The sequence below is a fragment of the Musca vetustissima genome, unplaced genomic scaffold, assembly GCF_032173495.1.
Source record: "Musca vetustissima isolate MV318-11 ecotype Yass unplaced genomic scaffold, APGP_CSIRO_Mvet_v1 utg13228, whole genome shotgun sequence".
In the NCBI taxonomy this organism is placed as follows: Eukaryota; Metazoa; Arthropoda; class Insecta; order Diptera; family Muscidae; genus Musca; species Musca vetustissima.
Window position 1 is genome coordinate 41,700 of NW_026874929.1, and position 27,764 is coordinate 69,463.

At 34.1% G+C, this 27,764-nt stretch overlaps 1 protein-coding gene across 1 annotated transcript in view; it reads right to left on the reverse strand.

Moving 5' to 3' along the window:
• Window positions 1-27,672, reverse strand: part of LOC133337419 (segmentation protein Runt-like) — a gene marked incomplete at its 3' end in the record, with an annotated part of 43,685 nt that extends 16,013 nt beyond the window's left edge. Inside the window, exons 1-2 of the mRNA XM_061545644.1 lie at window positions 27,415-27,672; window positions 25,611-25,827 (exon numbers count right to left, since the gene is read on the reverse strand). Coding sequence (XP_061401628.1) covers window positions 25,611-25,827; window positions 27,415-27,672 — 475 coding nt within the window. The remainder of the gene's footprint in view (window positions 1-25,610; window positions 25,828-27,414) is intronic.
• Between the last annotated feature and the right edge of the window lie 92 nt (window positions 27,673-27,764).

Genomic DNA, 27,764 nt, shown 5'->3' on the forward strand with positions numbered 1-27,764 from the left:
ATTTGTACAATTTGACTGGAGAAATGCATGCCCAATGATTGGAACAAACTACAGAGGAATTATTCCCTTCTCTGTGTGAATGACTGAAGCCAATGGTTAATGATGTCATTGAACCACCATAGACCAGATTTTCACTCTGCGCCATATCCTTAAAGACCCACGAAAAATATTTAGACACATTCTACCTATTAGTCGACTATAACGCCTATAACGAGGTGTTCAAATCAATGTCTGCATTCGACATTCCTGCAAAATTAATGCGGCTATGCAGGATAACTTTAACTGGCACAAGGTCAGCAGTTAAAGTCGGAAAGGAGCTCTCGGAGGCCTTCAATACCGAACGGAGATTCAGACAAGGTGACAGCCTCTCGTATGACCTGTTTAACATCCTGTTGGAAAAGGTCATACGAGATGCAAATGTGAACAGAAATGGCACTCTGTACACCAAACAGCTCATGCTACTCGCCTAAACCGACGACATCCACATAATGGATCGAACATTGCAAGCGGTAACGACCACCTTTAAACGAATTGAGAAGGAGTCTCCAAAAGTGGGACTGTCAGTAAATGGCGATAAGACCAAGCTGATGTTATCAACGCGCAAAACGTCCAATCTCGGATCAAATGTGGAACTTGAAAACTACAGGTTCGAGGTAGTGAACGGTTTTATATACCTCGGTACCGCCATAAACAAAACTAATAACATCAGCTTTGAAATCCGGAGTAGAATAGTATTAGCCAACAGATGCTACTATGGTCTGAGTGAAAATTCAAGAGCAAGGCCACCTCTCCCCACACCAAAGTCACACTCTACAAGACGCTTATACTACCCGTGATGTTGCATGGATCTGAAGCATGGGTACTTGAGCAAGCAGATGAGATAGTTCCTGGAGTGTTTGAGATAAAAATTCTACGTCGAATGAACCATAAGCTGTACCATCTATTCTCGGACATCGACATAGTCAGAGGTATCGAGCTGCATCGACTACATTAGCTAGGTGATATTGTGAGAATGGAAAATTTTCGCACAAGACCGACACGCCTGGAAATCTTTCCCAAGTCCCAAGCCAGCTAAGTAAGTATTTTAGGATAGATTTTGGAGCTATAAGCGTGGATTTTTAAAGAAAAAAATAAGAACGTTTAGTTTGATCGACTATTAAACCACTTCCGAGTGGACTTTTGAAATAATATTTTTTAAATAATATTTTTTATTTTTTAAAGCTGAACATAAGAGTAGATTTTTAAGAATACTTCTCAAGGACATGAAGACCAATAATCGTGGGCCTTCTTAGGACTACAATGATCGAGTATTTTCAAAGACATATTAGATCAAGAAATGTAATTTTTGTAAGAATTCTTTTAAAAGGGCTATTTGACCAACTTATTTTTTCTAATTTATCAATTCACCATCCCTTTGGCTGTCGACCAAATAAATATAATAAGAAACTTTTTCACTTTAACTTTGTGAAGGCTTAACAAATATCCTTTACAGCAGCAGCTGTTGTTGTTTATTTAGTATCAACATAACATAATGGGATTTTTTGTTAGTGTGTGTTAGTTGTCAACGCCTTTGTTGTTGCCACCACTGTCGCTACCAGCACCACTACTACTTCTGTTCGGCTGCTATTTTCTTTTTGAAATGAAATGAAGATTCATAATGTGATGGCGGTGTTGTAACCTCGTTAAGCTTAATTAATAGCAGCAAAGCAAAGTGATAAACACCAACCACCACCCACCCACCACTCGCATTTGGAGCGCAGACATAATGGCAATGTTAGCGCCTTTGTTTCCGCATCTATACACCCCGATAAAATGGCCTAAGACATTTCAACTAATATCCTGTTTAAGACATGTTTTCCATAAACACAAAAAAGTGAAGAGGAAAATAAGAAACTGGTTAAAGAGAAAAAATATGTTGGGCCTGTGCTTTGAATTAATCTTCATCATCATCATTAACAATAGAGGCAGTGGCATAAAATGTTGCAAAGATGTCTAGAATAGAGCATTTTTTAGTAGACTTGTTTTACCTTTGATTAGCGAACAAATGATACCTAACCGATTTGGAAGACCATTGTGCATTATCAAAAATACTTTGAGACCCCATTTATCACAAGATTAAATGATGGATTTGAAAAGAGTTGGAAGTACTTAAGTTTGAATGTTATGATTACAGGCAGATGTTTAGAAATTGTTATTTAGTTTTAAAGTAAGCGGGGAATAAAAATTAAAATGGAAGAAAATGAATGAGAAAAGGCTAACAGGATGATAATTTTTTCATTAAATACTTGGATTTTTTATAGAATATTTTTTCAAGAAACAAAAAAATTTATGTAAAAAATATATTTTTGATTTTTAAGGGTTATTCTTTTTTCAACGCTTTTCAGGTGATTATTTAGAAAAAGGATGAGTCTATATTCACGTTTTGCTAATGATATAAAATTATTTCTAAACCAGTAAGGAAAGTAGTAAAGTCGGACTGGGCCGACTATATGATACCCTTAACCACTTTGGGTATATTCTACATATGTATCCTAACAATTTGATCTCAATGTTCTCCAGAAGGAAACTACACATGCCTTCCTGCAACCTATGCTAAATTTAATTGAACCGATTAACTGAACCGATTTTCCCGAAACTCACCACTCATCATTCTAGACTCAATTCAGTACGCTATATGGGAGCTATATATAAATCTAAACCGATTTTTGCGAATCATAGCACTCATCATTCTACACTCAATTCAATAGGGTTCGTCCTTCGCTCAAATATATGAGCTATGCCAAATTTCATCCAATACGGATCATAAATCGACTCAGAAAGTGATTCTATGCATATTCTCAAAAGGAACCATGTGTCTATCTCGTTCCCTTTTGTCTGTTACAAACATATGCACAAACATAATACCTTTTATGAAGGGCATAAAAATCCTTAAATAATCTAAGATTTTAATCTGATAGTCCTTGAAGAAATTTAATTAACGACTATTGGTCTAATAGTCCTTGAAGAATAGGATGATGGTTCAAAGACTGGCTTGGAGTTTTCAAAGATAATTTTTCGAGAAACAAAAAGCAAGTATTATTTTTTTATAAAAACAACAAACTGGGATTCAGCCTGACTATTTTGAAAAAACAAACATTTAAAAAAATATGTATACCAATAAAAGTGTATTTAAAAAAATATGTTAAAGGGATAGAAGAGCGATGTGTGGAGTGTGTCTGTATTGTCCATTGTGGTTTTTATGATGACTATTTTTAGGTTATGTATGAATTTTTAACGCCTGATGTTTATTTGGAAAAAAAGTCTAAGTATCGTAAAAAAATTCGTTTCACGCCTCTTGCCCTGATAGTCCTTGAAGAAATATGATTGACGACTATTGGTCTAATAGCTCTTGGGGAATAGGATGATAATTCTGCTATTATAAATTAATAAATAAAATCCACTGAAAGTTTAATTTCTGAGAACAATCAATTTTCTTTCATTTCTCTCCACCTCTATGTACTGAATACTGAAAAAATCCCAATAATTGACCTCAAGAAACAAACATAAATAAGGACATAGTCTCAAAAATAATTGTCCCATATAATACCATAAACATTGTTGTAATCTGATGATACTTAAATTGCTAAGACTTTTTTTAAGGAAAACGAAATAAAATCCACTTTAGTGTGTGGGGAGCATGATGTCCTTTGTTTTTTTTTTTTTTTTTTTTTGCAGATGGTCATTTAAGAAAATGTTTACAAGGAAAACAAAAACAAAGTGAACCGAATTTGTGAAGAAGAACTTTAAAAGCCACTGCGGAACATAATTTTTCCTTTTGGGATTTTCAGATTACGATGACATTTATTGGTGGTGTTTATATCATGGTGAAATATGTCTATAACCAAAGAACTTTCAAATAGATTCGAATTCTTCCAATACATACATTCGTAACGAAAATATGCGAACGTAGCTTTATGAACGAAAAAAAGTTTTAATTGTCCTTGAGATATCCATAATTACTTCACATGTCTAATATATTAGGTCGGGAGAAAAAATTAGGCCGGTCGTCGAAAATGTCGATAAAATCGGAGAAATGATCGAAGTTGACCGGCATGTTAGCATTCCCAACGTAGCTCAGGAGCTAAAAATCTACCAACCACTTTTTTAAGCCATTTACACCAATTAACAGAAAAAATAGGATGGATCGAATTCCATCTGCTAAGCCTTGGCCAAACGGAATGAGATAGACCCATTTCTTAAACGGATGGTGACTGGTATGAGAAATGGATCACATACGATAACCCTGTGAGAAAACGATCGTGGTAAAATAGCGGTGAAGCTCGTCAAACGGTGGTCAAACCAGGACTAACGGCCAGGAAGGTTCTGTCATGCATTTGGTGGGACTGGAAATGGGATTATTTATTATGAGTTGCTTCCATATGGCCAAACGCTGAATTCTGATCTCTACTGTCAACAACTGAACCGTTTGAAAGTAGCAATTGACCAGAAGTGGCCAACAGGAGAGGTGTAGTGTTCCACCAAGAAAACGGGAGCTTGGTTGGGAAGTTTTAATGCATCCGCCATACAGTTCGGACTTGGCACCAAGCAATTATCATATCTAATAGAGAGCAGGACTTCTATGAGAGAGATTAAAGGTAAAGGACAATAAATCATACAACAAAACGGTGCAAATCGGACATTCCGAAGCATGTTAAATAAATTCCTACAGTTCATATACAAATAATGGATTTCTTTTCCCCAACCTAATATCAAAAATTGCTTGTCTTTGAAAAATACCCTTAAACATTGACTAAAATTACTATGATGGAGAAATATGTTTAAAATATCCAGGTTTTGTGCTCTATTAGTCCTCAAGAAAAAAATATTCAAAAAATCCACAATTATTGATCTATAATCCTTGATAATAAAAATAATTCACGACTATTGTTCTAATAGTCCTTAAAAAATATTCCCTAAAAATAATATTTTACAAAACCCACGTCCTTGAAAAATATTCCTTAAATAATCCACGCCTATTTGTCTTATAGTCCTTCGGTCTTCTGTCGGTCCTTGAGAAATCACTTTTAAAAATACTCTCCTATTGGTATAATAGTCCTTGCAAAATATTCTCTAAAAAACCCACACATATTGTTATGATATCCCTTCCAAATAATTCCCTAAAAAACGCATTTTGTTATGATCGTCCTTGAAAAATATTGCTCAATAAATTCACGTTTATTGATCTACTAGACCTTAAAAATTTATTCTTCATTCCTTGGGGAAATATTAAAAAAAAACAATCCTATAATCCAAAGGATTATAGATCAATCCTTGATAATGGAAATAATAATATATTAATAATAATATAATTAAGAAACATTAAATATTCCTTCTAGAATTTTAGTCCTTGAAGAAATATTGCTTAACTAATTCACGAATATTGGTTTACGAACCTAGGCCTATTAGTGTAAAAGTCCTTGAAAATATTAAAAAACCACGCTTATTAGTCTATTGTCCTTATAAATATTGTTTAAAAAATCCACACTTATTGGTTTAATATCCTTGCAAAAAAAATCCATGCTTAAAGGCCTAACAGTCTTTGAAAATGTAAATGAAATGTAATGTAGTTCTTGAAAAATCGTCTTATCGTATAATATTTCTTGCAAAATATTCTCTAAAAACCCGCACCTCTTGTTACTGTAACCCTTCCAAATTTTTCTTTAAAAACTCCAACGCCTTTTGTTCTGATAGTCCTTGAAATATATTCTTAAAAAACCGAGCATATTGATATGATAGTCCTTGAAAAAATATAGCTTAATAAATCCACGCTTACTGGTCTACTAGACATTTAAAAAAAGTATTACATAAAATAACCAGGTTTATTGGCCCATTAGTCCTCAAAAAAATATTTAAAAAATCCAAGATCTATAATCCTTGATAATGAAAATTTTGGAATATGACACCGGACATTCTTGAAAACTAGACGATTATGCCTCTGAATTCTCATTTGATCATTAGTCTTGACAAAGCGAATACGCCCTTGCCTAAAGTTCTTATTTCTTTATTTAAAAATTATTCTTAACTCCACAACAATTATATTGATATTAACAACATTTTTCTTGTAATGTATATCCTTCAGTCTAGCTAAATCCTCGTAGGTCTCTTAAATAAATACCATTTTATTATTCCTCCTACAACATGCCTTTGCACACCATTAGAAGTACTTACAAATCTCATCAGATTAACTTCTGTTACAACTTTACCAAGTTTCTTTAGGCTATAAACACCACCACCCTCTCCTCCTACCTACCCTCTCCTATCATGTTATACACAACACACATACAAAATGCCACAAGTTATTTTGTTGTTATTTTTTTCTTTTCTTCCTCATTCGTGCCTCCTTCAAAAGCGATTGCTATAATCATTACCCTTGTTTGTTATTTTATTATGACTGATTTCCGTTGATTTCCTTCTGTTAGACTTTTGATGGGGGGTTCTTTTTCAATAACACAACTTCTATGGAGCTCAATTGCTGCTGTGCTTGTTTTTAGCTATTTCTTGTTATACCAGTCTGGATTATTGTCTCCCATTGGGGTATGACATGCGTGCCGACTTCCTAGTTCCTTCTTTATTGTTTTTTTTTTCTTTCTTTTTTCATAATGATTTCTGTGGAGTTTGTAAGTATTGCCCGTTGTTGTTTTATGATGAATATTTTTATGTTATGTAAGAATGTTTAACGCCTGAGGCTTTTCAGATGATTATTTAGATAATAGAATATGAGTGAAAATATTCCTATAATGTACAAATATTTCTTAAAAGTCGTTAAATTGGAGCCTCTCGCTTTAATAATCCTTGAAGAAATAATGCAGGACCTTTGGTCGAATAGTCCTTGAAGAAATATTCTTTAAAAAATTCACGCCTTTAGGTCTAATATTCCTTGAAATAATTTTGATTAAATAATTCATGACTATTTTTCTAATAGTCCTTGAAAAAAATTTTTGGTATAATAGTCCTTAATAATATTCTCTAAAAATTCACTCGTATTGGTCTAATAGTCCTTGAAGAAATATTTCTTAAATAATCCACATCTCTTGCCCTAATAGTCCTTGAAGAACTATTCCTTAAATAATCCACATCTCTTACCCTAATAGTCCTTGAAGAAATATTCTTTAAATAATCCACATCTCTTACCCTAATAGTCCTTGAAGAAATATTCCTTAAATAATCCACGCCTTTTGCTCTAATAGTCCTTGAAGGACTATTCCTTAAATTATCCACGCCTTTTGCTCTAATAGTCCTTGAAGAAATATTCCTTAAATAATCCACGCCTTTTGATCTAATAGTCCTTGAAGAAATAGTCCTTAAATAATCCACGCCTTTTGATCTAATAGTCCTTGAAGAACTAGTCCTTAAATAATCCACGCCTTTTGATCTAATCGTCCTTGAAGAAATAGTCCTTAAATAATCCACGCCTTTTGATCTAATAGTCCTTGAAGAAATAGTCCTTAAATAATCCACGCCTTTTGATCTAATAGTCCTTGAAGAAATAGTCCTTAAATAATCCACGCCTTTTGATCTAATAGTCCTTGAAGAAATAGTCCTTAAATAATCCACGCCTTTTGATCTAATAGTCCTTGAAGAAATAGTCCTTAAATAATCCACGCCTTTTGATCTAATAGTCCTTAAATAATCCACGCCTTTTGATCTAATAGTCCTTGAAGAAATAGTCCTTAAATAATCCACGCCTTTTGATCTAATAGTCCTTGAAGAAATGTTCCTTAAACAATCCACGCCTTTTGATCTAATAGTCCTTGACGAAATGCTCTTTAAAAATGCTCCTTTTGATATAATAGTCCTTGAAGAAATAGTCCTTAAATAATCCACGCCTTTTGATCTAATAGTCCTTGAAGAAATAGTCCTTAAATAATCCACACCTTTAGATCTAATAGTCCTTGAAGAAATATTCCTTAAAAAATCCACGCCTATTGGTCAAACAGTCCTTGAAAAATATTCTTTAAAAATTCCACGCCTATTGGTCAAATAGTCCTTGAAAAATATCCTTTAAAAATATTCCACGCCTATTGGTCAAATAGTCCTTGAAAAATATTCCACGCCTATTGGTCAAATAGTCCTTGAAAAATATTCTTTAAAAATTCCACGCCTATTGGTCAAATAGTCCTTGAAAAATAATCCACGCCTATTGGTCAAATAGTCCTTGAAAAATATCCTTTAAAAATATTCCACGCCTATTGGTCAAATAGTCCTTGAAAAATATTCCACGCCTATTGGCCAAATAGTCCTTGAAAAATATTCCACGCCTATTGGTCAAATAGTCCTTGAAAAATATTCCACGCCTATTGGTCAAATAGTCCTTGAAAAATATTCCACGCCTATTGGTCAAATAGTCCTTGAAAAATATTCCACGCCTCAGTTGGCCCTTGAAAAATATTCTTTAATAAATCCACGCCTCAGTTGGCCCTTGAAAAATATTCCACGCCTCAGTTGGCCCTTGAAAAATATTCTTTAATAAATCCACGCCTCAGTTGGCCCTTGAAAAATATTCCACGCCTATTGGTCAAATAGTCCTTGAAAAATATCCTTTAAAAATATTCCACGCCTATTGGTCAAATAGTCCTTGAAAAATATCCTTTAAAAATATTCCACGCCTATTGGTCAAATAGTCCTTGAAAAATATTCCACGCCTATTGGTCAAATAGTCCTTGAAAAATATCCTTTAAAAAATCCATGCCTCAGATCTGACAAATATCCTTTAAAAATCCTTTAAAAATAATCCACGCCTATTGGCCAAATAGTCTTTGAAAAATATTCTTTAAAAATTCCACGCCTATTGGTCAAATAGTCCTTGGAAAAATATTCTTTAAAAATCCACGCCTATTGGTCAAATAATCCTTGCAAAAATATTCCTTAAATTTGTTTTAAATGCAAAAAATAATGTTTTGAAAAAATATTTCTTTAAAGTCTCCTCGAATATGACTCCTTGAAAAATTGTATTTGAAAATCAAGGAGTATGGGCTCTAATTATCCTTAACAACTATTTTGCACATGCAAGTGATTCTAATGAAATCATTTGTCGTGTTATATTAATCCGCATTATGTAAAAATCTTAAAAATGCATTTACATTTTACAGCAGCTAGCCATTAATGGCTTTTAGAAGAGTGTAATTGATAGACAGAAGAAAGACATGCAGAAGACGGATAGACAGCTTTCATCATTAACAAGCTTTCGAACAGCATTGGCCAAAATTTTAATTCTATACTTGCCATTAAAACCTGGCCCTGCCTGCATGCCTACCACCAATAAGAAATAATTTCACATTTAAAATAATAGCCAACAAATGAAACTATATATTAATGCACACACAATCACAGACACACACATGCAACATGTGTGTGTATCTATGAAACTACGACAAGTGTGTTAATTAACATACCATGCCATGCTATAGAAATTGTCCGACAATAATTGCTACTTGTATGAAGAAATTATTCTAGTATGGGTTGTTAATATATGCAATAGACCTTCGACCACACTCCTCCTCACCCATATTAATTTATAATATTGTATGCATCCTCCCCTCTTCATCTTCATCGTCTGGCCTTATTTTATCTTTATTTTCTAGGCAATAAACTCATTGGCATAACAAATGGGTCATTTTGTGTTAGCCTCCTCTGTCCCCCTTTACCACCACTATAATGTATTCATTTCTTGAGATAATTGTGTCCTTGCCTAATGTATGTAAAAATGTATATGTGTAATGATGAGTGTGTGTATGGTAAGCTATACCAGCATCTAAATGCAATTCATTATTAGTTCGTAAGCTTTGCTTGGCGGAAAACTGAAATTGCATACGGATTATGTGTATCGTTACGGTCGAGTGCATTTTCCTATTAGGCCAAAAATCGTCATAATGAAGACATGAAATACCTACATAAAGAGCAAATACGAGGTACGATTATGTGAATCAAAATTGTCTTTTAAAAAATATTCTTTAAAAAATCCACGCTTATTGGTCTGAAGGTCGTTGAAAAAGTATTCTTTAAAAAATCCACGCTTATTGGTCTGAAGATCTTTGAAAAAAATATTCTTTAAAAAATCCACGCTTATTGGTCTGAAGGTCGTTGAAAAAGTATTCTTTAAAAAATCCACGCTTATTGGTCTGAAGATCTTTGAAAAAAATATTCTTTAAAAAATCCACGCTTATTGGTCTGAAGGTCGTTGAAAAAGTATTCTTTAAAAAATCCACGCTTATTGGTCTGAAGATCTTTGAAAAAAATATTCTTTAAAAAATCCACGCTTATTGGTCTGAAGATCTTTGAAAAAAATATTCTTTAAAAAATCCACGCTTATTGGTCTGAAGATCTTTGAAAAAAATATTCTTTAAAAAATCCACGCTTATTGGTCTGAAGGTCGTTGAAAAAGTATTCTTTAAAAAATCCACGCTTATTGGTCTGAAGATCTTTGAAAAAAATATTCTTTAAAAAATCCACGCTTATTGGTCTGAAGGTCGTTGAAAAAGTATTCTTTAAAAAATCCACGCTTATTGGTCTGAAGATCTTTGAAAAAAATATTCTTTAAAAAATCCACGCTTATTGGTCTGAAGATCTTTGAAAAAAATATTCTTTAAAAAATCCACGCTTATTGGTCTGAAGGTCTTTGAAAAAATATTCTTTAAAAAATCCACGCTTATTGGTCTGAAGGTCGTTGAAAAAGTATTCTTTAAAAAATCCACGCTTATTGGTCTGAAGATCTTTGAAAAAAATATTCTTTAAAAAATCCACGCTTATTGGTCTGAAGGTCGTTGAAAAAGTATTCTTTAAAAAATCCACGCTTATTTGTCTGAAGGTCTTTGAAAATGTATTCTTTAAAAAATCCACGCTTATTGGTCTGAAGGTCGTTGAAAAAGTATTCTTTAAAAAATCCACGCTTATTTGTCTGAAGGTCTTTGAAAAAGTATTCTTTAAAAAATCCACGCTTATTCTTTAAAAAATCCACGCTTATTGGTCTGAAGGTCTTTGAAAAAGTATTCTTTAAAAAATCCACGCTTATTGGTCTGAAGGTCTTTGAAAAAGTATTCTTTAAAAAATCCACGCTTATTGGTCTGAAGGTCGTTGATAAAGTATTCTTTAAAAAATCCACGCTTATTGGTCTGAAGGTCTTTGAAAAAGTATTCATTAAAAAATCCACGCTTATTGGTCTGAAGATCTTTGAAAAAGTATTCATTAAAAAAACCACGCTTATTGGTCTGAAGGTCTTTGAAAAAATATTCTTTAAAAAATCCACGCTTATTGGTCTGAAGATCTTTGAAAAAATATTCTTTAAAAAATCCACGCTTATTGGTCTGAAGGTCTTTGAAAAAATATTCTTTAAAAATCCACATTTTTTGGTTTCAAAGGGCCTTGAAATAATATTCTTCAAAAAAACTCAAAATTCTTCAAGTTTGGGTTTTTGAAAAATTATCCCGTCAATGCGTCCGCACCTCCTATATTATAAGTCTTAAAACGACACTTATATATTTTACATTGTACATCTTACAACAATGTGCAATTTATTGCCACCACATGCATAGACACGCATACATACATCCTTAGTAGAACACACCTCCCACTCACACATACATTTACACGTCCTGTGAATGACTTCTTCTGATAAACAAAACAAAAAAACATTAAATGAAGATTATTGTCATAATGCGAAATAAATTTAATTAAAATCTTTATTGCATGTCCTAACGTCTCGGACACAAATGATTATGGACCAACAACAACAAGAACAATAACAACTATGTAAATATTAGTTAATTAAAATATTGATTATCTACAGAAATAATGTCGATAAACAGATGGGATATAAACATATGTGCGCAAAAATAATCAAGGATGTATATGTTGAAAATGAATTGAAATTTTATTAGACATGAATTCGATATTAAACAATTTAAAATTAAATCGAACCCAGGTAGATAAATATTATAAAACTAGTAAGCGGGGCAGTATAGTCGGTCTGCGCCGATCATATGATACCCTACACAAATTCCACGAAAATCTAACTTATTGTGGTCCTATATTCTGAGCTTGGAAAATATTCAACGTGATCTGCGTTGTTCGGCTTGTAGCCTATAGATGGACTCGAAAAAAAACACAAAAAATTACCACGTCATCCCAATATTGTTATCTGATCATCACCGAAAATGATATACCTGGAACCTCATGGAACATTTCAAAGCGATCAGCGCAATATTTCCGCCCTCTAGTGTGGTAATGCATCGGTAAATCATAATCGTCTGCGTTGTTCGGCTTGTAGCCTATAGAACGACTCGAAAAAAACACAAAAAATTACCACGTCATCCCAATATTGATCATCGCCGAAAATGACATACCTGGAACCTCATGGAACATTTCAAAGCAATCTGCGCAATATATCCGCCCTCTAGTGTGGTAATGCATCGGTAAATCATAATCGTAAGCATCGGTAAATATTTAAGTGTATCTCCCACATCCGAGTACATACGACAATATAATTGGTATCAATTTAAAAGTCAACCATTCCTCTCGGATACACTAACAACTTATCGGGTCTACGGCCTTCAGGGGTAAATATATGCGCTATAGAATATAAATTTTCTGATTTTTCATACAAAAGTCGGGGCCTATTTGACACGCCTAATATTGACCGATCATTATCAATACAGGCATGCTTATTCTTTGGGCCGATCCCCTTCTCCATGTAAAAATTCGCGATGTTTGGGCCATAATTGAGGTCTCTGGAGCGACCAGATAATCAGACAAAAATAAAGTTTTTGGTACATTTCGATCGTTACCAAAAACAAAAGGGGTCTTCATTGGACAGAACCCATCCTACACTCAAAGTTTCGTGAAGATTGGTCCATATCTGGGGCCTGCATCGTATTTACAAATTATAATGGACAGACGGACGGACACACATGTCTAGATCGACTCAGCTAGTCGAGATATGACGATCGGTATACTTAAAGGTGGGTCTATGACCAATATTTCGCGGCGTTACAAACTCTTGGGGCTGCACAAAGCTATAATACCCAGACAACATAGTTGTGTAGGGTATAAAAATCCACTAAATAGAAATATACGTCTAGAAAAATAAAAATCCACTTGTATGTCCATGTTAAATTGTAAACAAAGAGCAGGTCCATTTACGATTCGAATTGGATGAAATTTTGCAGAGCTCATTCATTTGGCCCAAGGACGAACCCTATTGAAATTGGGCAAAATCGGTTCAGATATAGATAAAGCTCCCATATATATTTTCGTCCGATTTAATGTAAATGGTGCACCAAAGTACCTATATATCTTTCGATCTTCATGAAATTTGTCTCGACGTACTAAATTACGCCTAGAATGATGTGTGTCAAGTTTCGAGAAAATCGGGTCAGATTTAGATATAGCTCCTATATATATTTTCGTCCTTCGATTTGCACGAAATTTGGCACAGCGTACTGAATTAAGCCCAGAATGATGTGTGCTATGTTTCGTGAAAATCGGTTCAGATTTAGATATAGCTCTCATATATATTTTCGTCCGATTTTATGTAAATGCTGCACGGAAGTCCCTATATATCCTTCGATTTTCACGAAATTTGGCATAGCGTACTGAATTGAGTCTATAATGATGTGTGCAATGTTTCCTGAAAATCGGTTCAGATTTAGATATAGCTCCCATAAATAAATTCGTCGGATTTAAGATAAATGGTGCATCAAAGTGCCTATATATCTTTCGATTTTAATGAAATTTGGCACAGCGTACTGAATTAAGATTGGAATGATGTGTGCTATGTTTCGTGAAAATCGGTTCAAATTTAGAAATAGCTCCCATATATATTTTCAGCGGATTTAAGGTAAGTGGTACACCAAAGTCCCTATATATATTTCGATTTGCACGAAAGTTGGCATAGGGTACCGAAATGAGTGTACAATGATGAGTGGTGAATTTCGGGAAAATCGGTTCAGATTTAGATATAGCTTCCATATATATTTTCGTCCGATTTTATGTAAATGCTGCACGGAGGTCCCTATATATCTTTCGATTTGCACGAAATTTGGCATATGGTACTGAAATGAGTATACAATGATGAGTGGTGAGTTTCGGGAAAATCGGTTCAGATTTAGATATAGCTCACATATATATTTTCGTCCGATTTTATGTAAATGCTGCACAGAAGTCCCTATATATCTTTCGATTTGCACGAAATTTGGCATAGGGTACTGAATTGAGTCTAGAATGATGTGTGCTATGTTTCGTGAAAATCGAAATGACGTGAGCTTAGTTTCGCGCTGATGAAATGTAATATGCACAGTTGTGATAGTCCTTGAAAAACTACTACTACTGATGTGAAAAAACGCAACGTATAGGGCGGAGCAAATCGAGATGTACAGGAATCAGGATGAAGTCCGGAAATTTTACCAGCGAGTAAAACACCAAACCGAAGGCTTTCTGTAGAGATAAAGATGGAAACCTGGTGACAAATACAGATAGCGTGTTGAGGTCTGGAAGGATCATTTTGCAAACCTTCTGATATCAAATAGTTAGGCTGATGCTAGTCAGTAACATGCACCAGATGATTAGAACTTCAGCATCCTGTGTCCCGTGCATAAAAATAGAGACAAGACAATATATGCCAACTATAGAGGAATAAATATCCTTCCCATCGCATATAAAGTGCTATCCAGCGTGCTGTGAGAAGGACTGAAGCCATTGGTCAAGGACATTATTGGACCATACCAATGCGGCTTCAGACCTGGCAAACCCACCATAGACCAGATTTACACTCTGCCCCAAATCCTGGAAAAGACCCACGAAAAACAAATCCATACATTCCGCCTATTCGTCGACTATAAAGCCGCATTCGATAGTCCAATCCGTTTAGAGGCATAGGGTACTGAATTGAGTCTAGAATGATGTGGGCTATGTTTCGTGAAAATCGAAATGATGTGATAGCCCTTGAAAAATTTTTTTTTTTTTGTTTGAAAATCGGCGCTATTGATATTCCTTGAAAAAATATTTTTTGTAAATAACCACGCTCTTTATAGTCCTTAAAAACTATTATTTACATAATCTGCGTTTATGTAGTGTGTAACTCGTATATAAATTTTACAACCACCCTAATATTTAAAATTAAAACTCAATTATTTACAAAAATTCCAATAACTCTAATTAGTTATTAACAAACAAAAATAACCATCATTCTTCCATTAAGTCATTATTGAAACAACCAATAAATTCCTAATCATAATGAACTCCACAAAAATTCCTAAACCGAAGCAGCAGCAGCAAAAAAAATTCTATTAAACCTAGATAAAAAAAGCAACAACAAACCAACCAATGCTAACAAACATCCACCCTCTAGATTAATGGCTATACAAAAAACCCGTGTAAAGGCACACCTGCTTCACTTAACAAAAATTTCCGGTTTTTTTGCCTTACTTTCCGTTGGTTTTCTTTTATAAACTTCCTGTTGTGTTCCTTTCGTTTTTTTTCTCTCTCGAATATCTGTTTATTATTTTCACCTTTCAAGTATCAAGAAGTTAGATTTGTTTTCTCTCTCGTTTGCCTTATTTACTTTTTTCCTTTATTTTCTTCAGGCCAAAAACTTCCGCCCCTCCATTAAAGATCATTAAAAATTTAATATTATTCATTACAGTTTATTTATTTTTTTGCTGCTTCTTTTCTTTGTTTTGTTCTGTCTGGATTTAAGCTTTACATTTTCCATGCTCTAATGGTTAGGTCTTTAGTAATGGTTCGTCGTTTTTATTTACCTGAACTTTGTTGCCATTTTTTAGAGGGAAAACATATTTCTTTTGAACTTTATTTGAAATTCATTATTTATTTGTGTTTTATCTTAAATACAAATAAAGAAACGGAAGTAATGGAACGTAGATAGTTAGATTTGAATACACAAAATGCTTAGAAAATGTGGCCACACTTTTGGAAGGTAGGCCAGGTCTACAGTATTGACTATTTGGCTAGGTCTTTGAAATAATCTACTCATACCTAAGCATAACAAAATGTCCAACACCAGCCACTTGAGTTACTCTACGTTATTTTTTTTTAGAATAAGAACAACAACAAAATTCCAAACTTTTTGAAAAGAACAAACCGTACTGTTGTAGTTTTTCATTCGTATTTGATTTCATTTAACCTGAAGTGTATTTTTATAAATTGTACCGCACCCTCGACATCATCTGTTAGGCCAAAGAAAACTTTCTTTGCTACGGAAAATTTATCTTTTATTCTCTTTGGCCAAACATTGATTTGTTATGGTTTATTGGTTCCCAATTTGTTTGGTAAAAAACAAATGATAAAGGCATTGAAATGAACGGCATAGCAAATAAATGGTCGGATTTTGTCCAGTGCGGACATATTTATTGCTACTAATGAGATTCACGAACATTGATCAAAGGTGGATTTGGAAGTAAATAATAAATTCAAGGATATTCAACGATACTGTTGCCATCTAAACAATGATTTAATTCTATCTAAAGAATCTCTTGTGGGTTACATCACTATGGGTATATGTTGGAGGTGCACGCAGGATTTAAATTATAAACCCGTTGAACATTTAATAAAAAATCTTAAATTCATTTTTTAGCCGAAAATGACACACACCATATATATATATATATATATATATATATATGTGTGTCATATTTAATTAGGAGGTCATACTGGCACTAGCCGCACTTCTGTGAAAAAAATGATTTTGCATGATGAGGGAAAAAATAGATCGCTTGATGCTGACACAATAAATCGGCTATAATTTCAAAAGTGGTTGACATTTTAATGATACATTCTTGAGAAATTGTAATTTCATATTAAAAAACAAAATAATAACCAGTGAGCGGAGCAGTATAGTCGGACGGGGCCGACCATACGATAACCTACACAACTACCACGGAACTCTAACTTTCTGCGGATGTGTATTCCGAGCCTGGGTAATATTTCTTGATATTTGCACCCTTTTTTCCTATTAGAGTTCAACAGCACCTCTTGCTTAAAATGTCATATTTTCCGAATATTACTAATATCCAGTAAAGCTGAGCCTGGGCAATATTTCGTGAAAATTGGAGCCTATTGTCCGATTAGATTATAATCTGATCATCATCGAAAATTATAAGCGTTGTCGTCGACCATAACTGGAACCTCATGGAAAATTCCAAAGCGATCAGAGTTATATTTTTTCCCTCTAGTGTAGTACGTAAGTAAACACATGTAAATATTTATGCGTAACTCCCACATCCGAGTACATACGACAGAGATGCTTAGAGTACGTGGGTACCTACCTTGCGGTCTTACCCCACGGTGCTGTAAACACCAGTTAACACAAAGCGTCAACCAACGCCCCCACACCGAAATGCAGGTACCAATCGATCACACGTATTTGGACGCGATCACCTCCCGGTTGTAATGCAACTCCACACCGAGCCACAGCTCTACCCGCGATTTGGGTATTAACCACATCCAGCACGATGCTCCCCGAAGGGCCAACACCAACTGCCAGGCTAGATCCGCAGACCTAGGGGCCCTGACACCCGTGCTACCGAAACCTTCGGTCAGGTTCATAGCCAAAGCTATTACCAGTAGTACATACGACAATATAATTGGTATCAATTTATAGGTCAACCACTCCTCTTGGATATACTGTCAATTTCTCGGATCTATATCCTTCAGGGGCAAATATATACGCCATAGAATACAAATTTTGTCATTTTTCACACAAAAGTCCGCTAAATATTGGCCGATCTTTATGAAAACAGACATGCTTACTCTTTGGCCCGATCCCCTTCTCCGTGTAAAATTTCGCGGTATTCGGAACATAATTGCGGCCTCTGGAGCGATCAGAAAAACCGACAAAAATTAAGAATTTGATTCATTTCATCCCCTAAATATTGACCCATCTTTACCAAAAACAATAGGGGTCTTCATTGGTCAGAACCCACCTAGGATCAATATTTGGCGGCGTTACAAACTCTTGGGGCTGCACAAAGCTATAATACCCTGACAACATAGTTGTGTAGGGTATAAAAATAGATTTTTTGAAACCGAGAATGGGGGGTCCTCTTAACTATGGCCGGGTCGAGCTTTTTATAACCTCCACGACGTGATGTGCATTAAAAATTGCTTAAACCAGTCGGGACCTAGAACAATGGCAAAAAATTGTCCACTGCCTACAAACTGCAGCAAAAGCAACAATTGGGTACGAAGGAACACCATCAAAACCCATGGTACGATCAGGAGTGTAGTAATGCTACTAATGTGAAAAACACAGCGTATAGGGCAACCCTGCACACAGTAGCAACACGTAATGCGAGAGATAATTATCGGGAGAAAAGGAGAGAGGATAAACGAATTTTCGAAAAAAAAGAAGAAAGGACAAGAATAACGTAAGATGTAAAGATGTAAGAATCAAAACGAAGTCTGGAAATTTTAACGACGAGTAAAACACCTAACCGAAGGCTTTGGTATAGGCACATCCTCCTGCAGAGATGAAGAAGGAAATCTGGTGACAGATAGCGTGTTGAGGATCTGAAAAGCGCATTTTGAAAAGTGTTGAAAAGCAAATAGTGGCGGCGAAGAATATACCTCCAATATGAAATTGCGGTATAGAGTGATGAAGATGAAGTCAGCATAGCAATCAATCGCTGAAGAATAATAAAGCAGCAGGTGCGATGGATTACCAGCCGAACTATTGAAGACCGGTGGTCAAATGCTGGTGGGGAGCATGCACCAGATGATTAGTACAATTTTGCTAGAGTAATACATTCCCAATGATTGGAACTTCAGCATCCTGTGTCCCATGTACAAAAAAGGAGACAAGACGATATGTGCCAAATATAGAGGTATAAGTCTCCTTCCCATTGCCTATAAAGAGGACATTACTGGACCATACCAATGCGGTTTCAGACCTGGCACATCCACTATTGACCAGATTTTCTCTGGAAAAAAACCCACGAAAAACACATCGGCACATTTTACCTATTCGTCGACTGTAAAGCCGAATTTGACAGTCCTATCCGTTCAGAGGTTTTTAAAACCATATCTGCGTTCGTCATTCCTGCGGCTATGTAGGAAAACTTTATACGGCTATGTAGGATAAGTCAGAAAGGAGCTCTCGTAGCCTTTCAAAACCAAACGAGGGACCTTTTTATCATTCTGCTGGAAAGGGTCATACGAGAGGCAAATGTGAAAGGAAATGGCACTCTGTACACCAAACAACAGATCTTACTCGTCTACGCTGATGTCATCGACATAATGGGTCGTACATTGCAAGCGGGTTTGAACAAATTTAGAATGAGTCTACCAAAGTGGGTTTGTCAGTAAATGGAGAGGAGGCCAGTCTGATGGTAACACAACGTAAGACGTCCAGTAGACTCGGATAAATTATGGAACTTTAAAACTACAATTTCGAGATAGTTAAAGATTTTATATAACTCTATACCTTCGTACAGCCATAAATAAAACTAATGACATCAGTTTTGAAATTCGGAGAAGCATAGTAAGCAGTTTAGAAACAAGACCTCCTCTCGCCAGACCAAACCCAAACTCTACAAGACGCTGGTACTACCGTGCTGGTGTATGGATGTGAAGCATGGGTACTTGCGCTTGCAGATGCTCTTGGAGTGTTTGAGAGACGGTGAATATCGGCGTCGAATGAACCACGAGCTCTACCATCTACACACGGTCACCGACATAGTCAGTCGTATCGAGGTATGTAGTTACTACAGCTAGGTCATATTTTGAGAATGGATGAGGATGCCCCAGCTCCAAAGGCATATAAAAACGAAGGGAAGGCCAAGAATGGAAATCTTGGAAAGATCAAGTGGAGATTGGCATATCAATGGGAGGTCTTTCAAATTGGAAAAAACTTCGCACAATGTCGACCCACCTGTAAATCTTATCGGCTTATTGAACAAATGAACACTCTGGTGGAAAAGCTGCGATATAAACTTCAACATACCAAATATTAGGCGGGTCATTTGCATACGAGCGATTTAAAAGCATATAATGATTATTTACAACAAAATATAGTAACATCAATTGTTAAAATTTGGTGGAAAGATTAATATGTCGGAATATCAATGGGAAAACCTTTGGCTAAAACCTTCAAAATACTGACAAAAGGTGTTAGCCTTATATGGGGATTTTGTCAAAATATGAACATATATTGATCGTATGGAGTTGAGTATGCTTATAACGAACGGGTATACGATTTTTTATAACAAAATATTTATTCGGTCCAACATTTCAGAAAAAAATGAATCTGACATTACATTGACATTAAAAAAATTGGAAGCAGCTAAAGTAGTACACAAAGCCTTCCAGTTTCCAACTGAATATATTATTTTACTAAGCCTATGTTTTGATATACCTTGGATATAGAGAACTTCTTCTATAACTAATTTGTTTTGTTCCTACGTTTTCGCTATAACCGTACATGACTGTATATAAATGCCTTCAAGAATCTTTTATACCAAATTACAGGCACATCGGCGGTAACATCCCTATATGGGATCTATACCAATATTGATAATTTTTGGTAGGAACGTGAAAAATTAAATAAGAATCAATTCGGTTGGAAACCTTTCCAAACCTTCAAAATATCGAAATTGGGGATGTAGCATTAGGGAAATATAACTTGCATACAAATCCTCCTAAGAAATCATAACCAATTTTTGTAGCAACAAATATTTTATTTGGTGTCAAATAAATTTAATAATTTAACACCCAAATGTTATCCCACACTTTTCGCTTATGCTTGATTATTTCACGCAGACACACTTACACACACATATGAAATATTTAAATAATTCATAAAATTTAAGCAAAATATCATACATGTACACACGTACATACATGCAACAAAAAATATTTCATTATATCGAATGCCTATGTTTGTATTTGGGTTTTGAACCGCCATAACCTCTTATTTTCAGATTAGAGTATGTGGAGTAAATATTTTCTAATGGTGCTAAAGAATTTTGTGTGTATTTGCGCCGAAAAGAAGAACATATTCAAATAACACACATACTCGTATGTGTGTGAGTGTATACATGCATTATGATCCCTGTTTGCTGTGTTTGGGTTGGCGGAGGTTGTTGCTCCTGCTGCCGTTGTCGTGGTATGAATGGTAGGGAGTTGTTCAATGTGTCTGCGAACAAGTTCTTGGGAATCGTGACTGCAATTAAATTCTTTCGATTTATCGAAATATAACGAAGCCAAACACAAAAAAATAAAAAAAAAATCAAATCACAAAGAAAACATTTCAAATATTTATGTGCAATGATATTGTAGGACATTGGGGTGGAGTGGTTATTAAAGAAAATATATTTCTAAAAAAAGTTTATTATAGAAGAAATAATTTTTTTTAAAGGCACGTCAATAGTTATTGAAAAATACAATTGATGAATAATAAATTTTTAAAAAGGTCACGCTTTGTTGAAAAAATTAGAAAAAAATCCGATTTTCAGGAAACTTAACACACATCATTCTAGACCTAAATCATTAGGCTGTGCCAAATTTCGTGCAAATCGAAAGATATATAAGGACCGTTTACATTAAATCGGACGAAAATATATATGGGAGCTATATCTAAATCTGAACCGATTTTTCCCAATTTCAATAGGGTCCGTCCTTGGGCCAAATAAGTGACTTGTGCCAAATTTCATCCAAATCGGACTATAAGTGCGACCTGTACTTTGTAAAAAATCCACGCCTCTTTAATAGTCCTTGAAAAAAATATTCTTTAAAAAATCCACACCAATAGTATAGGCCTTGAAAAAATATTCTTTAAAAAATCCACACCAATAGTATAGGCCTTGAAAAAATATTCTTCAAAAAAACACGCCTCTATAAAAATTCTTGAAAAAATATTCTTTAAAAAATCCACGCCTCTACAATAGTCCTTGAAAAAAAATATTGTTTAAAAAATCCACGCCACTATAATAGTCCTTGAAAAAATATTCTTTAAAAAATCCACGCCACTATAATAGTCCTTGAAAAAATATTCTTTAAAGAATCCACGCCTCTAAAATAGTCCTTGAAAAAAAATTTTCTTTAAAAAATCCACGCTTCTAAAATAGTCATTGAAAAAAAAAAAAATTTCTTTAAAAAATCCACGCCACTAAAATAGTCCTTGAAAAAAAAATTTCTTTAAAAAATCCACGCCACTAAAATAGTCCTTAAAAAATAATCTTTAAAAAATCCACGCCTCTATAATAGTCCTTGAAAAAATATTCTTTAAAAAATCCACGCCTATTTCATAGTCCTTGAAAAAATATTCTTTAAAAAATCCACTCCTATTTCATGGTCCTTGAAAAAATATTCTGTAAAAAATCCACGCCTCTATAATAGTCCTTGAAAAAATATTCTTGAAAAAATCCACGCTTCTATAATAGTCCTTGAAAAAAATATTCTTTAAAAAATCCACGCCTCTATAATAGTCCTTGAAAAAAATATTCTTTAAAAAATCCACGATTTTAAAGTCCTATTCCTTGAAAATTTTGCTCTGCATATGTTTTCCTTCCCATCCCAATAATTCTCGGATTTTTTCCTGCCTCCATGTATGTGAATCCTTGTGTGTTACTGGATACTATTTGCCATTGATCAATGGCAATTGAAAAAAAAACACTCAGCTCCAATTATAATGAATGCCATTGAGAGTATCTGAATTCGCATAAATGTTTGTGTCTACTTATCTAATAAAAATAGAATTTAATTGTGAATATTTGTCTTTTAGCAAATATTTGTTGCTCCGTGGAGACACACACGAGTGTGTCGAATGTCCTGGCAGATAGAGGGATGCCACTGAAAAATCACATTTCAAATTTGTTTATTGAGGATTTATGAATGATTTGTTTGCGATTTGCCATGTATGGGTGTGTGTGTGTGCGTACATATTAACTCAAATAAGGAGACCTAAACAAATATAAATAGATAATAATTTGATATGTGTTGGTGTGTCGTGTTAATCTGAAATCTTTTGCATAATCCTATCAACATTTAATTAAATTATTTTTTAATAGGTTCTAATATGGAGACTTATTTAAAAAAAGGGGGTGGGTGAGCTTGGGACATATAACTTTAAAAATAATTTATTTAAATGGAATTTAAATAAACTAGACAATCGAAATTCAAAAGGCTCATGACTACTTTTGTAACCTTATTTGTTAATAATTGAGGTTCCAATAGACTCGACTAATTTTTAGTAAAATATTTGAACTCCAAATGCCAAAAAATCCCCCGAAAACAAAACTAAGGCTCTTTACCCCCAAAAAAACTGACTAACTAATCCCAATAAATTAACAAGTAAACAGGGGATTTTCAAATAAAATATAAGTAGCGTTAAAAAAGTTCACAAACAAGTTTTTTTGTGTATTTCAAACAAACAACCCTAGTAATCCTTTTGTAAATTTTTTTGAAATAAAAAACACATTATTCATATAAATACTGGAAAAGGGATACTTTTTTAATCCATTTTACAACAACTTTTTGGTAATGAATATCGTTCCTCTAACAAAATATCTACCAGAAAAAAGAGCACTAAAAATTGAAAAAAATGTATACAATGAAAAAAAATTACACAGAAATTAGATGGCACTTTAAAATGTCACAAGACATTATAAAGTTGATGGGCAACGAACAGAAAAACAGACATTTGGGGATGAAAAAAATCCTGGCTACTGGTCAGCAGGGTCTTGGGGTAAAAAACATTTCTCGAAAAAAATTCCCGACAACCTTAAACGAAAAGACACTTTTAATGAGCAATTGTCAACGGATGATTGAGACGAAGATGACGCCAAAAAACAAATCTAAGGAAATTGTTTTCTTAGCCATCCCTTAAAAGAAAAGCGACCAAGAAAAAAAAACCGACAAAAACTTGGAAATCTTGCATGACCGTAAAAAAAATCTGAATGCAAAGACATCCGAAACTGTAACAAAGTAGAGGCTGTGTTGGACGTAGAGCACACAGAAAAAATCACTTAACAAACAGCCAATGATGCGGGGATTTAAATAAACAGTTACGCTGATTTAATTTTCGTTTACAGTGATTTCATCTGTCTTCCCTTTGTCTTTGTCTTTTAGGGGGTATAAAATAAAAAAAAACTGAAGAAAAATTGAAAATTATTTTTTAAGGGAAAAATTTTGTCGAAGGTGGTATTAAGAGGAAACGAAAAAATAAGAAAAATGAAATAAAAAACGTCTTTAATAAATCCACGTCCCTATAATAGTCCTTGAAAAAAAATTCTTAAAAAAATAATTCTTTAAAAAATCCACGTCCCTACAATAGTCCTTGAAAAAAAAATCTTAAAAAAATAATTATTTAAAAAATCCACGCGTCTACAATCGTCCTTGAAAAAATATTCTTCAAAAAATCCACGCCTTTATAATAGTCCTTAAAAAGATATTCTTCAAAAAATCCACGCTAATAATAGTCCTTAAAAAAATTCTTTAAAAACCCCACGCTTATGATAGTCCTTGAAAAAAAATTCTTAAAAAAATCCACATCTCCTTGAAAAAATATTGTTTAAAAAATCCACGCCTCTATAATAGTCCTTGAAAAAATATTGCTTAAAAAATCCACGCCTTATAATAGTCCTTGAAAAAATATTGTTTAAAAAATCCACGCCTCTATAATAGTCCTTGAAAAAATATTGCTTAAAAAATCCACGCCTTATAATAGTCCTTGAAAAAATATTGTTTAAAAAATCCACGCCTCTTATAGTCCTTGAAAAAATATTGTTTAAAAAATCCACGCCTCTTATAGTCCTTGAAAAAATATTGTTTAAAAAATCCACGCCTCTTCTAGGCCTTGAAAAAATATTCTTTAAAAAATCCACGCTTATAGTGGTTCGGGAAAAAATTTCTTTAAAAAATCCACGCTTATAGTGGTTCGGGAAAAATATTCTTTAAAAAATCCACGCTTATAAAAGTCCTTAAAAAAGTATTCTTTAAAAAATCCACGCCTCTTATAGTCCTTGAAACAGTATTCTTTAAAAAATCCACGCCTCCTATAGTACTTGAAAAAGGTATTCTTTAAAAAATCCACGCCTCCTATAGTCCTTGAAAAAGTATTCGTTAAAAAATCCACGCCCTTGAGATGACTTCAAAAAATCTTGAAAAAAAATATTTATAAAAATTCCGATCATGTTTAGATTGTTTTTTTTTTCCTCTCCTCTCTTAGCCTTCCTCGTTCATATTAAAAAGTTCCATCCATACAAATGTCAAATTAAAAATGACGACATACTATTCCACCAGTAGATTTTAAGTACTTGTTTTTTTTTTTTTTTTTTTTTGGTTCCGTTACAAAAATGTCTTTGGGCCCTTCAAAAGTTCTGCACAGCATTTTAAGGTCATGTTAAATGCCTAACAACAAGAGTGACAATTTTCCGTTTCCTCAATTTAATTGGCAGCAAATCATGCCACAATCATTTGGTATTTTCTATAAAAGAAAATTGAAATCAGGACCCACTACCCTGCACACACATTCTTATTGAATATTTTACTGGATTTGATTTTTAGTTGTTGTTCTTGGCCTGTTCATTTTCATGTTTTTTTTTCAATTTTCACAATATTTCACTTACCTCTCCCACTGCGTCCAACGAAACGCAAATCATTAAATTTGGCCACTTGATTTTTCATCACGGCCGTACAGTTACGCAGCTCACCACAAAAGTTCTCATCGTTGCCGGCACGTATTGTCACAATGGTACCATCCATCACTTCGCCCAAGGCGAGAACTTTAAAAGCAATTGGCAGAGTTTTATTTGAACGCCAGTGTGTGGGTAATGTTGTGCAGACCTAAAATAGAGAACAACCCAAAAATAGAAAAATGAAAAATTTTAATGATGTTGGAAATTAAATTGAAAACAAATTGATATTAGAAGTCCGGCGGGACAGGGTAGCGTATAATGTTTGACAAGATCAACGGACATGACGTATACGCTTGATGGAACGCTTAGTGAAGCTGCACAAAAAAATATTTTTAAACCATTAAGGAAAGTAGTAAAATCGGACTGGGCCCACTATATGATACCCTTCACCACTCGAAGGAACATACTTATGTCTTTCTGCAACCTATGATAAATTTAATTTCATTCGGGCAGATTTAGATTCGTCTGCGTACCATGGGACAAATTTATGGAAAACGATTTATAGCAAAATTCGGAACACCGCACCGCTAAATATTTAATCTCAATCAGACACCAATTTCAATAAAACCCAATAACGTCACTCAAGTCTCAATTTGATACGTTGTGCTAAATTTCATGTTAATCGGACAAATATTAGGAGTTTGGTGTACCATTCATGTAAAATCAGACGAAAATATATATGGGAGCTATATCTAAATCTGAACCGATTTTCATGAAACTTAGCACATATCATCCTAGACTCAATTAAGTACGCTATGCCAAATTTCGTGCAAAACGAAAAATATATTCGGACTTTGGTGCACCATTTACATTAAATAGGACAAAAATATATATGAGAGCTATATCTAAATCTGAACCGATTTTTACGAAACTTAGCACACATCATTCTAGGCTCAATTCAGTATGATGTGCCAAATTTCGTGCAAATCGAAGAATATATAGGGTATTTGGTGCACCATCTGTCTAAAATCGGACGAAAATATATATGGGACATATATCTAAATCTGAATGGATCTTCACGAAACTTAGCACACATCGTTCTATACTCAATTGAGTACACTATGCCAAATTTCGTGCAAATCGAAGAATATATAGGGTCTTTGCTGCACGATTTAAATTAAATCGGACGAAAATATATATGGGAGCTATATCTAAATCTGAACCGATTTTCACGAAACTTAAAACACATCATTCTAGGCTCAATTCAGTACGATGTGCCAAATTTCGTGCAAATCAAAGGACTTTGGTACACCATTTACCTTATATCGGACGAAAATATATATGGGAGCGCTATCTAAATCTGAACCAATTTTTACGAAACTTCGCACACATCATTCTAGACCTAATTCAGTACGCTGTGCCAAATTTCGTGCAAATCGAAAAATATTTAGGAACTTTGGTCCACTATTTACCATAAATCGGACGAAAATATATATGGGAGCTATAGCTAAATCTGAACCGATTTTCAGGAAACTTAGCACACATCATTCTAGGCTCAATTCAGTACGTTGTGCCAAATTTCGTGAAAATCGAAGGATATATAGGGTCTTTGGTGCACCATTTACCTTAAATCGGACAAAAATATATATGGGAGCTATATCTAAATCTGAACCGATTTTTACCAATTTCAATAGGGTTCGTTCTTGAAGCATATGAATAAGCTGTGCCAAATTGTATCCAATTCGAATAATAATTGAGTTTTATATATATTTTTTTATTTGTTTGAAATACTCACAATATGTGGTGATCCCGTCTTGACCAGTTCCCCTGGATGTTCGGCCAAAAGCACATCTACAGTCCGTTCAATTAGATTTTCAGGTGTCAGATATGGACTTGTGTCCACTGGCTTTTTATTAGCCGTACCATTGTTGTTGTTATTATTTGTCGAGTTGTTATTGTTGTTATTTTCATTGTTTGCACTACGTCCGGATTTTTTGGAGGAATTTGTGGTCGTTACGGTGGTGGTGGAACTCACTTCACTGGTTATGTGCATTTTTGCAAATATTTTTTTTTCTTTCAAAATTCACTTTTTTGAATATTTGCTTTATTTTTCTTTTAGATCTTGATTTCTCTTGATGATCCACG